Below are 18207 nucleotides of genomic sequence, written 5' to 3'. Positions count from 1 at the left end.
ACAAGAAACCTTCCTTTATTTACTAAGTGCTCGGGTCTGGAGGACATTTTATCTTCAGCTTTGAGACCCACATTAATCAAAGTACATAGGGAATGCTTAAGAAGAAAGTTAAAATAAAACCTACACTATTCATCAGTAGTCTTAGTTTTTCAATGTCTTTCATCTGCTGGAGTTCTTTCAAGGTCAGGGTTAAATCACACCCGGCTTCGTAAACCAAAGCTTCCAGAGTAACCAAATTATCACACAGAGCCAGCAAACCGGGAATGTTCCGCTCCATTCCAAGTCGAATGAGTGACAACGCGCAGTCAACCTGAAACAGAAAAGCGACAGTAAATCCCAGTGTTCTGTGTCTCGCGCATCTTCTCAAGTAAAAGCCTCCAGCACAGAATCTAATTCTGCTAATCACCTTATATAAAATTATATTATCAGCAACGTACATTTACTTAGTGTAAAAACAGTAGAGTTCTTCATCAAATATATCGTCAAGCTGTTTCAAAACAATCAGCAAGAAATACTAAAGATAATAAAAGAAAGACAACTATCTTATATTCATAAAGCATGACAGTTTTAAGAGCAGTTTTACATATATTTGTCAATTTAATTCTCACAACATTAACAAGCGGGGGGCGGGTAGCTAATTGGTGGTAATGCCAAATCAATCGTACTTTCACTCTATCACTCGGCTCCGGAAACAAAGACTTTTGCTTTTACATCCCCGTTCAGTACCTACCTCTCCTTCCACGGCGCCCCCCAGAGAAAAGGCATTCAGAAAACATTCGCCGAATGGTGCACTCTGGGAGACACCTTCTCTGTCTCAGTGCAAATATTTACGTTTCATTTAGACCACAGTGAGGACTGATCTTCGTAGACATGCTCAGGACACAGCAATGTGAGTCCCTAACCCTTGACTGGGTTGATGAAAGGATGTACCTCTGATGGCAAAATCAATGACCATGACCTTCACTCCTGGCACCTTGCACCCCTCACTTACTCCCTTACTCCTACTCGACCCGTTATGTACTGGGGGCCTCCTGTGAACCGAGCACCATTCTCAGGGCTAGGAATATGAAACTGAGGCAGAGGAGGTCTCCCCTGCAGGGATCGCTCCACCTCATCGGAAAACTGACCTGTCACGTCAAAGGCTGAAGTACAGCGAGGTGAGCGGGACCTCAAGGAAAGGCGCGCAGCCCAACCCATCACCAAGCCTCCCCGGGGAGGAAGACTTGAAATGCACGTGCACGAATCCATGGATCCAGGCAGGTCAAGAAGGAAGGAGAGGAAGGCGGGCAGGAGCACAGCATGCAAGGCCGAGACGCGGGATGTGCCGTGAGAGTGGGGTTAGTTCCCTAAGGCGGGGAAGATGGTCTGAAGCGACAAGAAACATGGCTAAGGCAGCAGGGAGGGGCCGCAGAATGGAGAATGCTGTTCCCTGAGCTAAGGAAGTTGCCATTTATCCTGAAATGCAAATACTACCACAGACTTTCCACGGGGGCATCCTAAGTTGGTTTACACACTTGAGAAGGAATGCTCAGTATTCACTGAATGACGGACTGGAAAGGAACTGACCAGAAAACAAGCAGGCCAGTGGGGAGAACCGCAGTGACTAGTATCAGAAGACTCTGGACTAGTGACAAGAGCAGCCCTCTGGGGGACAGCAAAATTCAAGGGACCAGCCAAAGGATGTGAGCCACCCAGAGATGAAAACGGATGGACAAGAGGGAAAGCACCAAGACCCCTTAGAAGCCGCGCAGAGGAGACTGCGGGAGAGGAAGCAGTGGTTTCCAAGGACGATGTGTGAAGTAACACAGGAAGGGAATCGGACGTGAAGAAGCAGTGTCCCTGGAGTGGCAGGGGTGGCCAGACTCCAGACAAATGAGGAGACAAGAATCACTGAGAAAGTGACAACCGGGAGCACAGGGGACTATTTCGGAGTTGAGCTGTGACAGAGGGAAGACAGCTGCAACCAAAGCCAGGGAGATTAGGACTCTCAGCTTTTGCTGTTGTATTTATAAAACAGAGGCGGTTTGAACTTTATGGCCCCAAAAAAAAAAAAAAAAAAAAATAGGAACAAAGTAGAGAAGGAGGGGTTGAAGACACTGGGGAGAGAGCCACGAGCCGCAAAACAGCCCTGAGCAGGCCGGGATGTGGAATCCAGAGCACAGGTAGGGAAAGCAGTACCCTGGAGGCAAGAGAGGAGATCTCTTCCTCTGGGAAAAGCTGGAAAAAGTAAGGACTAAGGGAACCGAGTCGTCAGGTTCCCCAGTAACACACAAAGCAAAAACATCTGCAAATGAGGAGGTGGTGGGCTGGGAGGAGCAGAGAAGGTGGGGCAGGGCAGCGCATGCAGGGTTAGGAAGGACACTGAGCAATATTAAAGGACCGCCCTTAAAGCCCTTCAAAGCCCCAGGGACTGCCCGGTACAGATGAAATAAAAAGAGAAGAAATGCATTTTCACTTAGAAAGAACAGTGCCAGGAAACACAAGGTGGGGGGAAACTATCGGTAGGAAAGGCTTGAGGCAAAACAGGAGTGATCAGGTAATACTTCAACAGGTAAGTATTTTTTTACCTAATTTCTAGTAATAAAAATACAGTTCACATCTGAAAAAACACATCTACCTGTATACCAATTTAAAAATATATATATATATATATATATCACAGGTGAATTTTCCGAAAGCATGAAGAAAGCCTGATGCATGAGACACAACTTTGTGCTAATGATGGTTTAACACATACAGCACATTCGCCATTTGTAACACTCTCCAATTTTGTGACCCAGATTTGTTTTCCTGGTATCAACTTTGAAGTTGTTGCTTTCCCAGATACTTACAGAGGTAAAAATGTTTTAAAACCCAATTATTGACACCTTAAATGAAAGCAGGCTCTAATGCAACTTGAATTATGCCACGTACCCCAAGCCCTCACTGGATAAATTTCACTACTCTACACACTTCCTAATCCAACAAACAGGTTTTGCTAAAAGGCATTTGTAGGCACCAAGGAAAAAGAAGTCCCACATCAATTAAGTCTCTAAAAATGAAAAAGATAAAAACTATGTTAGATATCACTTTGTAGCATAAGCCACATGAAGCATCAATAAACAAAATGAAGCTGGAGAATCATGCTTCCATTAGGAGTGTTTTTATATAAAGGGGCGAGATGAAAGAACAGAAAGGGCGGCTAAACAGAGCACCCCAAATCGCTTCTCTTCATAGTTAGCCCTACTTCCGCACAATGAATTCAAGATGTCTAGGAATTATAACTAGACTGCTAACAAACTTAAATTTCAGAACGCTCTATAGTTTCCTTCCTGTTTATTCTTTATAGACTTCACATTTTAGAGCAGCGTTGACAGCAAAAATGAAGAAGTCCAGCCACTTCCCCCAGAGCCTCTACCCCCACCTACCCATGACCTCCCACGTTATCTAGAGCCCACTCTGGAGCGGACCGCTCGTTACAGTCGATAAACCTCCACCGGCACATCATTATCACTCAAGGTACAAAGCACATAGGGAGTTAGGCCAGAGCACCTCCAGAGAATTTTCTCATCCCAGTATCAGGATTCTAAACATTTTCAAATGTACTATGGTCCTCAGCCATCTTCAAAGACCTGGAAAGTCAATAAAATATTCTTGGCCCACTCTCCCCAAAAGTTTGATCTATAGTATCACCATCAGCTCCAACAAATAACTCCTCTTCAGTTCTATGAACAGTAAAAGTAGGAGTCAGATTAAGCAGAAATTCAAGGAGACTATCAAATGGAGACACAGGGCCACACCAACCACCAAGAAGGAACGTAAACAAAGGTGCAGATTCCATCCCACAGTACTGCTGCTCAACAGACCTTTTAGAAATCACCCTTCCTGTCAAATGAAAAACTGATGGTAGGATAGGTGGTCCAAGGCCAAGACTACAAGTAGAAAGAAAAAGGCATCCAATGACCAGACCCTGAATGAGATTTCAATGTGCATTCTGCCATTATTCCCTCTGAACTGCCAACTTCTGTTCTCTAAGATAAAGATGACTATTGCACTCAATTAGCAGAATTTTTAATATTCTCTCCTGTGTAATTTCTTTGTTCTCACTGCCCTTGGTATAGGAACCAAGACCATCAAAAAAAACCCACGTGCAAAAAAGGTAAGTGGCAGCTCCAGAGTCACAAGGTGCGTTAGTGGAAGAGCTGAGATTAGCATTCAGACCTCCGACGGTTCAGTACATCCTCATCCCTCTCTTCCATTGTCCCACGTGGTTCCCTTGCAGCTCCATAAAGGCACAGGGGAACTGAGGGGAATTAGGCTTAGACTTGAGGAAAACTAATTAGAGAGAGCGCCTCAAACAAGGTTCCTAAAAAGCAAAATGAAAACCAACTGCATGACTGCACTAGGACAGGGAGCTGGTCAAGTATTTCTGGGCTGATCCAGTCATTGCCACTAAGATGGTATTAAGCCTATTAAAAACAAATGGAAAATAAAAAATAGTAATAAATACAAAATAAAATAAATAAATGGAAAATCATGGATAGGATGTATCCTATTTTGCAACTTACATTTTAGAGAAAGATTCTGAGCAATTTTTCTTCTATGTATTTGCTTTTTAAGAATCCCCAGAAAAGCCACAAAAGCTTGTGAGGCAAAGAAGGAAAGAACAAAAGCAGTAAGACACGTTTACTCCCTTTCTGCAAACTAAACCCATGATCCCTGGCTCCCCGGCCAGCTGCCTGGACCCACATGGAGTCCTAAGGCCCCAGCGCGGTACGGAGGATCCACTGTCACCTCCCCTCACCTGTCGGGCATAATGCTCTATTTCCTCTGCTCTGGTCTGATACCAGTCCATAACCTTGTCCACTGTAAGCTCCGGCGTCCTGTACCTCAGTAACTCGGGCTGCGCGGCATACAAGAATTCGCTTTCATCTTGGAGACTCGGCTCAACCACCATTCTGGAAACCACAAAAGAAACAATTAGTAACTGACTGGAATGCGGGAAAAAATTAGAATTTTGTGGAAGAGAGAGAGAGAGCCAGAACAGAGATGGGGAGGGAGTGGTGACAGAGGCAGGGAGTATGCACGTATGTATGTTGGGGGGTGGGGGGTTGTTTTCCCGTTATCTGTGGGCACACTTACAAGATAAATGGGACATCTGGGGGATGCTTAATTGATTTTCCTAGTAGACTTCCCAATTTAAAAAATCAGAATGGACAATAAATCAAAAGAGCCATGCCACAAATCAATCAAGTAAGTATTAACGAAATCAAAATCACCCTGGGAGGGTTTTACCAAACGCACACGGCTGGGAGCCTGCCACGGGCGCACTAAATCAAGCCCCCTGCGATGGCCAGCCAGGCCTCGTGTGGGAAAAACACCTCCGGGTAGGTCTAACTCAAATATAAATTCAGAAACCTTGTTTTCCATGTTCATCAAAATCAGAGGGAATACGCCTTATTTGCACTGATAATATATCATTAGTCAGTGTCACAATGTGGCCCCTCGCTGACATTTGTGAAGTACAGGACCACTCTGGGCCACTCGCCGTAGGTAAAGAAGAACCCCCAGAGGAATGGACCCGAGGACAGCAGCCCAGGGATCACAAATTATGAGGAGCTTTTAAGAGGAGGATCCTGGCCAACTGCCCTCCATAAGCAAGGACTAAAAATAGGACTTGAACCAAGAGAGTTCGGAGCGACCTACGGAACACTGCTGCACGCCGCTAGGGACACCATTCATCTGAGCTAGCCCGTGGTAAGGGACAGGTGCTCTCGCGGTGACCATTACCAGGCAGCGGCCTCTGGAGTCAGAACCGAAGCACATTCCACTGCTGAAAGCTCTGAAACTCTGCATTAATTACTGAGCTAAGCCTAATCTCAGACTCATTTTAGTCATAGAAAATGGGTAGAATACAATGCCAGAGTATTCAAAATAATATAAATTAAGTACACAGAGAAGTTCGTGTGGCCTAGAGCAGGTGCTTCATTTTTCATTTACAGGTAGAATTTTTATTGGAATTATCAGCAGCTGGAATATACGAGCAGACAAAGCCCGTAAAGACTTGGGCATTTTAGTCCCAGGCCTCAGACAACTCACTGGGCTTGTAACTGTACCCCTTCGCTCAGCTAGTGTCACAGCTCCATTAACAGTCTGACCGGTGGTTTTCCCCAGTCAGTGTCATAAAAAAAAAAAAAAAAAAGTCACATTTTCCCCTGAAATCTTTAAAGCTGCCCATTTTACCAGAGAAAAAATACCCATGAGCAACTCTGAGGTCCTTTAATACTTTTTTTCAGTCCTTAGTATTTCGCTCTCACCACGGACAGAATTTCACTTTCTCCTGCCAGAAACTGGCTTCCCTTGCTCTGCTATGGGGGGCGGTCTGCCTCCTCTCGTCTTCCTGGCAGCTCCTTCTGGGCCACCTCCATCGGACGAGGCTCCTCCAGCCGACCCTGCATCCTGGCCCCTCGCCACACCCGGTGCAGCTCTCTCCTCCCTGCTCACGCCCGACTCTCCCTTCATCTCGCCCTTGATCTCGCCTTGGACTAGTGCATGAGCTACCGCACACAAAATAATGCCGCTATTTGACCCCCAAGCCACACTCCACTCAGAAGCCCCCTATTTGCTCGTCCATGTTTCACAGGCACTTCCAATGCAACAAGATCAAAAGTGAATTCAGGATCTCCTTGGGTAATACAGTTATCTTGATAAAAACAGAAACCTGATTTTATCATCCCCGTGCCTACTTTTATACCCTGTAAATCTGCTGTAAAATATTCTAGCCTCATCTTGGTGCCAATCTCACTTCTGTTCTGGCTCCTTCAACAAGGTAGGTCTTTATTTTTAGTCCTCGAAGGGGACATCGCCTTGAGCGTTCTTCCAACATGTTCTCCTCTCTGCTTAGAACACACCCTGCTCTCTTTTGCCATACTTGTCCTCCACTAGGCTAAATGAAATCCTGTTCATTCTTCAAATCTCAGATTTCACAAGATTTTTGCCAGGACGACCTTCCTTGCCCGCCTCCAAGCGGCGGTCTCCCTGTGACACGCTCCCCACGGCCCCTGGCCTGGGCTTTCCGAGCACCCATCATGTCGGTCATGTACAGCAGGACCGTTTTTCCCACCAGAGTATAAACTTCATGAGAACAGGACCTGCGCCTGCTTTGCCTGCTTCGGTATTCTTGTATCTAGCAGGGGACAGACACCAATTAAGAGAAACAGCAACACCATACGTTCTGTAATCCTATAAATCTGTACCATCTTCAAAAGCATCTTTTCCTCTGTCAAACTTCTCCTGACTTTTCATTTTCTGTTTTGGGGGTTCTGGCACAGCAAGCCTGCTTACATTTCAGCCTGCTGCAGCTGGTCAGAAAAGAAATGCCCTCTTGCCTTTCATCTACTTAGAATCACACAAAGGTGCGCTGCGGGGAACCGGGAAGCACGGGATGGATGGGTCGGTGCTCTGCCCGCGCTACTCTCTCAAAAGCCCATCTGGAAATGAGAGAATTCACCTGTCGACAGTCTCTCCACGCCTCTGCCTATCACCCTGCCCGCTGGCCCTGACCTCATACCATCATCAGTTTCGGCCCTGACCTCATACCATCATCAGTTTCTCTACCTCTTCAACCTCTCCTTACAGTTGCTAAGTGATGACTTCTAATTCAATACGGCTGATGAAGATCACACGTTTAAGGTCCACTGTCCCCCGCAACTCCCCTGAAATGACAGCACAAGATCGTTAAAGGGAACAGCATGAAGGATGTCACACGCACGCTCGGAAGGCGCAGGCTACGTGCTCACCATTACCTTCTGTTCTAGGAAGCCCACAGTTAACGGCCAGGACTAAGGAATCAAGTACCAACACAATTGTTACTCCGAGATACGGAGTTAATAGCAAAACTATCATCTGAAAGAATTAAAAGTAATTGCTTCAGGTTTGGGCTTTGCTTTTTTTTTTTTTTTTTAACAACAAGCTTTGTAGAAATTTTAGCTCTTTAATCTACTTGCAAATATATACAACTCTGATTAAAAAATGAAAACTAAATTAAAAATTTTGAAGATTTACTTATTTTGGAGCGAGAGTGAGAGCACAAGGAGGAGAGGCAGAGGCAGAGGGAGAATCTCCAGCAGACTCCCTGCTCAGCACAGAGCCCGACGCGATCTCCCAACCCCAAGGTCAAAACCTGAGCCCAAATCAAGAGCCAGACTCCCAAATGACTGTGTCTCCCAAGTACCCCTAAAAACAACTTTTAAAAAGCAAACAGCAAAAACACAGCAGGACACTCAATTGCCACCACACTAAAACCTACTGGAGTAAAAAAGGTAACTAAGAATTACTTACTCCATGATCTCAGGTATCCAAACCACAATAAAATGAAAGGAAGCAGCCAATGTTACCAGTTACATTAAGAGAGCTTCCAAATGATTACACTACCACTTAGGGCTTTGATCATTTATCAGACAGTATACATAGTTTCAACAATCCAAAAGCATGAAAAGACCCCTATCAAGTGAAAAGCCAGCAGTTCCATACACAGTCCATACTACCGCCGTCCCTGCCGCCGTCTACACCATGTTCATGTCTGTCAGTCATCTTCCGGGATTTTCCTCTACGCATCTAACCGGTACATACTTGTGACTATTTCTGATTTATCTACCCTACGTGCTATTCAGCTGTCTTAAACCACAACCATCCACTTTCCCTACACTCTTTTCTTCCACCATGGAAACATCACAATTTCGATTAAACCACTAATTCTTTGCATTATTATGACTATGTGATTATGATTATCTTCTCCTGAGCCAAGTGGTACGTTATCACAACTATTGTTCTTTTTGAACAACTTTTCATTTTCTGGAGTTAATAAATGCCAAGTGTCCTCCTGTGCTGCCCACTGATGTCTATGCATTCATTGCTATGTTTTCCAAATTCTCTAAAATATGTATTAACAGCAAAATATGAAAGACTATAAAGATTTTTCCCAATAGTCAAATATAACAGGTAATATTCCTGTTCCATTTTTAAAATTTTTCCAAGAGAGCTGGCTCTTGAAGCCATCCACACCCTTCCAGTCTGTGACGGCTGCTTGCTCACCTGACAAGAACGCAGCTGTCATCCTGGGCCCTCCCGTTGCCACGGCCTATGTTAGAGCCCAGTTCTCAAACTAATGGCTTTTTTTCCATTGATTCCTTAATTTTAATAAAACACATTTTCTATGGCTTCTTGAAATGAGATGTACATGGGTGGTAAATTTTACAAGACCTTACATGATCAACTTCATACCTGATTGATGATTTTAAGCTAGATCTAAGAATACTGATCAAAAAAGATTTCCCACCAGAAGTTTCTCTTCTAGCTTCTACTGCTGTTCTGGAGATATCTCAGGTCATTCTAATTCAAACTTCCTTTTATGTAATGTGTTTTCCTCTCCAGTAGACTGCAGCCCGGATATTCTGGAGGGTCATGATGGTATGTTTTAGTGCAATGGGCACTGCAATGTGAAAACTTCTGGCCTTCGATTCTAAATAATGGGCTTGAAATGTTTCTTATAAATTTCTTCACTACTATTATGTCATCTCTTTCTGGAATGCCTATAATTTGAATATTAGGTTTGTTTTTATCTTATCTAGCTCTCTTACCTAGCTCTATAATATTTTTATTCTATTTTCTGGAGAAGTACTTTGCTTTTATTTTTCAACCCTTCTAGTTTTTAGACACTATCATATTTTTTTTTCCCGAAAGTTCTCATAGTTCTTTGTTCCTATTTTATAAAATCCTTTTGTTACTTCATAATTGTACTATCTTCTCTTATCTCCAGGGCAGTATTAATTTTTGAAGTTTTCTTTTTCTGTGGTCTCTGACTTTCAGTTCCGTTTCCTACGTGTGCCACCTGCCAGCGCCCGTCCTCAGATATCTAGGAAGCTCCAGGGCTGTGGCAGGACTTGTCCGCTGACTTCACTGCAACCTCGTAATGCACAAAGCTTTCGGGACAATATGTGAGTATCTAGAGGCCTTTTCTCAGAAGCTACTCCATTTCTCCAGAAAAGAAATCTCCAAACTTCTGTTTGGGAAATATGTCTACACTCCAGGAGCTAGGAGGTGCAGGGAACCAAAGCTTCAATGTTCAGAACATAGATTCTCACTAAATGCTCTGATGTTCAACTCTAGCACTCCAACCCCATCCTATGCTGTGCTTGGTGCCAGGAATCTGTAGGATTTCTGGATCACTCTGAAGGTTCTTAGCCTCAGTTCATGAATCCGAAAAATTAACCTCTGATTTCATGTAGAGGAAATATAGAAGGAAAGATGGCAAGGGACTATTTACCTGACTTTGAGGAGTGAGCAAAGGGAATTCGAATGCTTTCAGCCCCACAACTCATCTCCCACCCCCTTGCCAGTAGTGGATGACTCCACATTCTGAGGCTTTCCAAGGTTAAGTCTTACCAAAATAAAAATTTAAATTGAATCAGAAACAAAATTGTGTGCATACCATAACAGCAACCATGAAAATTTTATTTCTGTGTATCAAAGACTAAAAGGGAATATTTTAAAAAGAAAAGAGTTGGTGTATCAGGATCATTTTTTTGAATACTTTGTATTCTTCCATTAAAAAAAAACTGTAATGTGGGCGCCTAGGTGACTCAGTCAGTTAAACCTCTGCGTTCGGCTCAGGTCATGATCCCAGAAGTCCTGGGATCGAGCCCCCCATCTGGCTCCCTGCTCAGCAGGGGGCCTGCTTCTCCCTCTCATCCCTGCTCACGCTCTCTCTCACTATCTCTGTCTGTCTTCCTCTCAAATAAATAATAAAATCTTTAAAAAAAAAAAGTCATTAAAAAAAAGAACTGTAATGTAACAATTAAGTATTTAAATAACTCCACTCAAACTCTGTAAATCAGGGACTATCAAGTGCAGGGTCACCTACTGCACACCACCGCGACAGGCCTTCTACCCATGCATCCCGGAGAAATGAGGGTCCCTTGCACAGGCTCATCCTTACCTGCACTCCAGCTCCTCGCACCAGTCTTTATCTCGGTGTTTGTGTTCATGCCAAGGAATGAGCACCAAGGAGTCACCATTATAACTTAAAAAAAAAAAAAAATAATTAAAATACTACATTAGCTCAATGATCGGCTGCACAAAGAACATGAGGCCACAAGTATTTCTACAATCTTAAATCTCCTCTCCTGCTTGTGGTATATTAAGTGGTCCATGCTACATACCATGTAAATGGAAAATACCAAATTGTTGACTTCTCTCCAATCGAAAAATGGTCCAAGAAAAGGGTACGATTTCAAAACTGAAAAGTTGGCAAGGAACTAACGGACAGCATGGGTGTGCGTGTGTGCGTTCATTAACACACTCTAAAACATCAGGAGCCTAAGTTTTATGTTCTTATTATCAACATATATGGCCCCTTGCCCTCGAAAATCTTATAGTCTAACTTCCTGGGATCGCAGAAATGTTCTATAACTACACTATCCACAATAGTAACCAGGGGCTACGTGCACATGCATTAAGCACTTGAACTATGGTTAAGAGAACTTTATTTAATTTTAATTAGTGTTAATCAAAATTTAAGTAGCCACATAAAAGTTTAATTTAAATTTAAATAATGGCTACCATATATGACAGCACAGACCTGGAGGTCCAGTAATTATTAAGAGGGGAGAAATCATTTTGCGGTTGAAAATAACACTCAATGATCAAAAGGTACAGATTTCTAGTTAGAAGCAGTACTAGGAATGTAATGTACATGATGACGAGAACGGACCCTGCTGCACGATATAGGGAAAACTGTTAGGTCAGCAAATCCTGAGAGTCCTCATCACAAAGAGGACTTTTTTTTTCTTTTTCTCTTTCTTCCCTTTATACTTTATCTACAGGAGATGACAGATGTTAGCTGAACATACGTTGCAGTAATCATTTCACACTGTATGGAAATCAAACCATCACGCTGTGTGCCTTCAGCGTACTCAGGGATGTATGTCATTTATTTCTCAGTATAACTGGAAAGAAAGCACATCGCTATAAAATGAAGAGGAAAACTAAGAAAGGGAGAAAAAATAAGGCCTGGCAGGATGGAATTAAGAATAAATTCAGAATGAACAGTGAGATATGTGGACAGTGGAGTGTGGTAACAGCAGAGCACCATGTCACACGCATCGGGAGACATGGAGCACAGAAACCCAGCAGGCTCGCACCTAGCCCTGTGGTCTCTGGCACAAGATTTTCTAGAGCGAAACACTTCAAACATTACCCTGAAGGCCCCTTTCAGCTATCATATTCTAGAAGCCCATGACATTTGAAAACTTCTGAATTAAGAAGACAAAAATTTTAAGAACAAATTCCAATCGCCCAGCTTTCTAGTTCAATGGAACATTTTCCCTGCTGTTTCTCAGTATTAATAATAGTTGCAATTTTCTAAAACTTAACATAGCGCAGGGAAAGGATTGTACTTTTTTATAATAAGTTGTATTTGGCATTTTGTTCTCTGCCAAGGTAACACAACATGCCTTGCCCAAGAAACACTTTGTAAACTTTTGAATATAATATCGGTGAAGTGATTAGTTCTCATGTAGGAGGTAGCAGGAGCCCCCTGGGTGGTTTCAGGTAGAAGACGGAAGCCGAAAGGTCTGAGAACGGGCAGTGCCGTCCATCGGTCAACAGCATCCCTCTCCAATGATTATTATTGGTGCAAATTCTCCAAAGTCAGAACTCCCCATTAGATACAGACAAGAAGAAATGTATTACACCCTATTTTATAAACACAGTGTTTTACCCACTTGGCAGCCGGCACATAATGTCCTTGCAAACTGTATATCAGTGACACATTTGGGAAGGCAGCTGAGTTCATAGTTTTAAGTTTCTGCGTCACATGGATGATTACTCAGCAGGGATGCCAAAATCACACTATTTCAGTTGTCACCAAATAAAAAACTATTTTATTTCCCTCTGTGTCAATAACTAATACTTGATCACAGGCTACCGAAATGGAAAGTAAAGAAGAACATGGGATACAGTAAGGATGGCAATGCTCACTCTTCCAACAGAAGAATAAATTAGAGCAGTGAATTGAGGAACAAGGAACAAAAAAAAAAAAAAGAATGCACAAACGATTACTGCCTTTTCTAATTAAAGCAGACATGGTTCCATAGCTACACAAAATGCTTTCAAAAAGAATTTTAGAAAAATGTATCACAAGTCGAGATTTGTACTTTCTATACAAAGTACATATTAGATACAAGGGTTATTACTGAAATGATTAATAGTGGCGTGGGACCCTCAGCAAAATAATATTCATTTGGTATTTAAAGACTAGAAAGCTATAAAACTTTGTTAAGCTTCACTGAACAGAAATGGGTAAGAAATCATACCTATTTTTATCAAAACGTGTAGTAATGACAAGTTCTGCTCAGAAGTACACTCTAAAAGGTAGGCCTGAAGAATCCTGAGTTAATAAAGTATTTCTGCTGCATTTTCAAGGCAAAGCATAACTAAATGTTTCTAAATGTGCTGATCACCACTGACGTAATAACAGAACTACTTGTTCTACTATTAGTGTATCTGCAATGATCGGTGACAGTTATCTTTAACATTTACTGATCTCTTCCTATGGACCAGACAGGATGAAACACACTGAACATTCAATACCTCATTTAGTCCTACCAATCTAATGTAGCTGGTGACAGGCTCTTCCTCCTATTATAATGGGAAAACTGAGGCCCAAGTTAATGTGCCCATCCTCATAAAACTATTACATGACAGTGCCAGGATTGCAACACAAGTTAGAATCCACAATTTAGACTTCTAGCTAGTACACCTCTCTAGAAAGGGCACCAGGGCTACAATCTTGCCCCCAACGGCAAATCCATCCATTCTCATTTCCACATCCCCTTGTTTCATACCTAAGAGCCACCAGGCAAGATGCGTAGGTGGCAGGGAGAGGGTCATTTGAGCCTTCCCGAAATTTAACTCAGACAACCCAGTAAAGACCACTTACATGCATATTTAAAGTACAATATAAAAACCAAACTCAATATTATATAGCTTACTGATATGACGAAACTAACTTCTGCCAAATACGGCAGGACCTTAGGTCTGATCACCAACACTCACATAAAAGCAAAGGAATAAAAACTTTCTTTCTGCTCTTTTCTTACAGGATGTTTCTGCAAAGCACACTCTTTTAAAACAAATTTTAGGAGTTTAAAATACTTGCTATAAAAATACTGTAGATTTTTTATCATGCTTCAAATAACTGCATTTCAAAAAAAAAGACCTCCTCCCTACCCAGAATATAAATTCTTTGAGGGCAGAACTTTTGTTTTGTCTATTGCCCATATCCTCAATACCTAAAATAGTGCCTGGCATTTAGCAGACTCTAAAATAATGTGTTACCTGAATTACTAAATTAAAGCACAAAGATTTTTTTTTAAGTGAATACTGTCAACTATATTCAATTTTTTTTTCCAAAAAATGCTCTCAGGAGTATCACAGAAATTCAAAATTGGCATAAAGCAATGAAAGGGGATAATCTGTTCCTAAAAACAGATGTGCCAAGGAAGTACATATATCTATATGGAATCCGCAGATCAGACAGCGAGAGCACTTTTCTAATACATACCACGCCACTGCTGAAAGACTATGCCACACCAGCACAGCCGTCCAGGTAGCGGGACAGGTCATGTTCTAGTTCAGGCGGGGAAAATATTTCAGAATGCGTATCTCCCTAAATCTCACCATTCTTTACACTTGAAAATAACCAACGGGTTCTATCATTAGCCTTTTAAAAATGCCCAAATGGTAGCTACTGAATTCTCTCATTAGATAGCAGTGATAGCCCATACAATAAAATTCAGAGAAAACCTTTTTCATTAATTCTGTTCACAATAAACATCCTAGTCATGTCACCAGCCTAGTCACTGGGCTAGGTGAAACTGTGATTCAAAAAAAAAAAAAGCTAGAAGAAAACATACTGCTTCCTTCTAAAGAACTGTAGGAAGTCTGGGGAGTTGCAGAAGTTACACTTTGAATCTAAAGTTCCACAAACACAAAACATTAACATACACTTTAGTTCATCTTTGTCTTTTACTGTTTCTGCTTGGCTTGAGAAGACTTAAAACTTAACTTTAAGTGCATCATCCCCCACTAAAAAAGTATAGGGTAAACTTAAATTATCTCTTTACAAAATAATGACTGCTTAATTTTAAGATTCTTTCTATTAGAACCCTGTCCATTGTTTTATTCCAAACAATAAACTTTGCTGGTTCCATCTGAAGGTAACATTTATCTGTCAGCAGGAAAGGAAAGAATATTACGAGTTCTATTATGTTCGACTATTCTCTCGCCAATTATTTCTCACACTAAATTTAAATGTTTTATTTCAAAGAAATTTTTTCAAGAATAAACTTACAGAAAGTTCTTTTGTTCAGGTTCTATGCCATGGGAACAAAAGGCAAAACAGACCGAGCGTTACTACTAATTGCCACCTTTTATGCGTTGGTATTAAGATGTGGAGTTCTATTTATTTCTATTATTTAGCATAGAAGAAAATGTTCTGGTAAATAAAGGACAAGAAATAATCCTAAATTGAGCCCACACGTAGAGCTACATTGCGGTGATGGCTACGGAGCAGATCACACTGGTCTGAAACTCCGTGGGGACCAGTCAAAACGCTGTTGTCATTCAGAAGGCCAGGCTGGAAAAAAGCTGTCTAAAGGCGTCACTCAGGAGTTCTCCTGTGGACCGATGGCACTCACTGTCACTTAGGGAATACAGCAGGACTTAGGGAATACAGTAGATTAAGGAGTTATTTGGAAACTTCATTTGTAACCTCGATGTTAGCAACGTATACGAGAGACCAGAGCAAAAATACCACCTCCGGGAGCTGGACTCCCCTCCCCCTCCACCAGCCACTTCACCTGCTCCCTGGGACCCAGCTGCTTCGTCTAGGTAGCAAATACTGTAATATTATCTGCCCCAAATGAAGACAAGACTAGACAAATATCTTCTTGAGTTCTAACCCATCGCAATTCAGAGGATGCTCTTAGAAGTCTAACCTCTGTGACAGGCGCCACCCTACACAGCTGTGTAACCTTGATGGGAGTTAATTCAGTTGGCCTGTGCCTCAGTTTCCCCATCAGTACAACAGAAAGAATAACAGTATTAATCTCGTTTGGATTTGTGGCAAATCAAGTTAGCAAGTCTAAAGACTTTAGAGCAGTACTGATACATGGCAAGAGTTCAACTGTCATAAAATCATCATTATTCCTAACACCAGCAAGACGGTTTTCACAGGGAGTAAAACACAAGATATATGTAAACTGGGTGACATTTCAAGATCTACCTTATGATAAATAGTAACACTGTATAAATAATGCTAATGATTGTGTTTACAAATACCTAACAACCGTAATAAAGTCTGCTGACACCAGCCTGAGTATATCCTGATCAACACGGTAAGCAGTAATGAGAAGTGATGAGCCGATTTATAAGGTAGAAACAAGCAACAATATCCACAAGGCATCATCCCTCTCCCAAATGCTTAAAACAGAGCTTGAAAATAAATTTGTTACCATAAGCAAAGGATGATCTGATTATTTCTGAGAACAAGTTGGCAAAATCATTTAAGTTTAAGGGACAGCCATAAACTCTAAAAAATTCTTCCAGAAAACCTAAGTGAGAAAGGCTACTCTTCACCAAGGTGTTTGTTGTCAACAGAACAAAGGGCAACAGATGACTAGAGAGGTCAGTGATTGAAAGATTGACCCGTAAGCACTTCACCCATCCCTTGGAGAGAGGACCCTAATTCTGAAGATGAAGTATTCAAAGTCCTCAGAATAATGAGGAATACTTAAGTTTGCTACAAGGAAGGTTACTAGGGGGAAAAAGGCATCCTCAAACCCAACTTCAATGGCATACACTTTAATAAGAATAAGCTAAAATAGATAACATTTTTTTTAATCCCCAAAACTTTTATGAAGCAATTTTTATATTCAGCATGTGGTGTTATACACAACAAATATTTTAAAATGTTTCTTCTTAAATTTGTTTTTGTCATGATTTTCACATTTATAATACTGCACCTATGGGAAATAGAGGTGAATTAAAACTGGTGAATAATAATTTTCATTTATACATAAACTCACCTATAGTTTCAGAGTTGCCAGTATTACATTCAGGAAGGACGAACACATATTTGATGTGACTATACTGAAAGATTTGAGATCTTAGAGTCAACTAAGCATCTATGGGGACTATTTCACACGGTGGGGGGGGCTCAAAACTACAGTGCGCCAACCACCATCAAGGAAGTAGAGAAATCGAGTCAATTTCAATCCCCATTCTGGGACATAGACTGAATAGCAGCAAAACTCTTATTTAATATTACTTAGAGATAACAAGACCCTGACAAATCTTTGCTCTATTAATTAAACCAGTGAAGCCTACCAGGACAAAGATAAAGGTATACGACATCTGAATTTATCAACTACAAAACTAATGAAATGTACCAAACTGTTTATGAATTGTATCAATGTACTGTACAAACCCTGACCCTATGTAAGGTTATCATGCTAAGAGAGTCTGAACCAAAGGATTAGGAGGAAAACAAGAATGTTTCAATCTTCCTTTTACTCATATAACTAAAGGAAACAACAAAATATGCCTATGCAGATCTCAAGACACAGCAAGTGTGACTTCCCCATCATCACCCTTCAAGATCCCGTATATTCCCATCTCTAGACGTGCACTGAATGGGCATTTCACACATAGCACTTCCTATGTTGGAGCACAAATACAAAGTTCTAAGCAACATATACATACATATATGAAGTCAGCACCCTGACAGACAGACACTCTCTTTCTCATTTTACTGGAGAGAAGACAGTGGCAGAGGAATGTTTACTAACAATGCAAAGTCACACAACTAATAAGCTGCAGCTGGGATCTGAACCCAGACAGCCTGGTTCCAGAACATGACTTACTGAGTGAATGAATAAATGATCAGTAGAAACATATCCCCTGATATTCTCTTCATCCTAATATCAGAGTTCTCAAAAACAAATAATAACAACAACAAAAAAATCCTTTTAAGAACTGTAAAGATTTAATCAAGATATAAAACTTAGTGAACCACAGGAGAAATGTGTTCAACATCACTAATCATCAAGGAAATGCAAATCAAAACCACAATGAGATATCACTTGACACCTGTCAGAATAGCTAGGA

The 18207-nt window shown here is 41.5% G+C and overlaps 1 protein-coding gene across 3 annotated transcripts in view; it reads right to left on the bottom strand.

The window, feature by feature from the left end:
- Window positions 1–18207, bottom strand: part of NBAS (NBAS subunit of NRZ tethering complex) — a 327228-nt gene that overhangs the window by 196632 nt on the left and 112389 nt on the right. For all 3 annotated transcript variants that reach the window (XM_032353267.1, XM_032353268.1, XM_032353269.1), the window contains 3 exons: window positions 10976–11059; window positions 4784–4937; window positions 125–310 (listed from right to left, as the gene is read on the bottom strand). In XM_032353267.1, the coding sequence (XP_032209158.1) occupies window positions 125–310; window positions 4784–4937; window positions 10976–11059 (424 nt within the window). The remainder of the gene's footprint in view (window positions 1–124; window positions 311–4783; window positions 4938–10975; window positions 11060–18207) is intronic.

Source organism: Mustela erminea, chromosome 7 (assembly GCF_009829155.1).
Source record: "Mustela erminea isolate mMusErm1 chromosome 7, mMusErm1.Pri, whole genome shotgun sequence".
Taxonomy (NCBI): domain Eukaryota; kingdom Metazoa; phylum Chordata; class Mammalia; order Carnivora; family Mustelidae; genus Mustela; species Mustela erminea.
The sequence above is the reverse complement of the archived record's forward strand: the minus strand, read 5'-3'. Positions and strand labels throughout refer to the sequence as shown.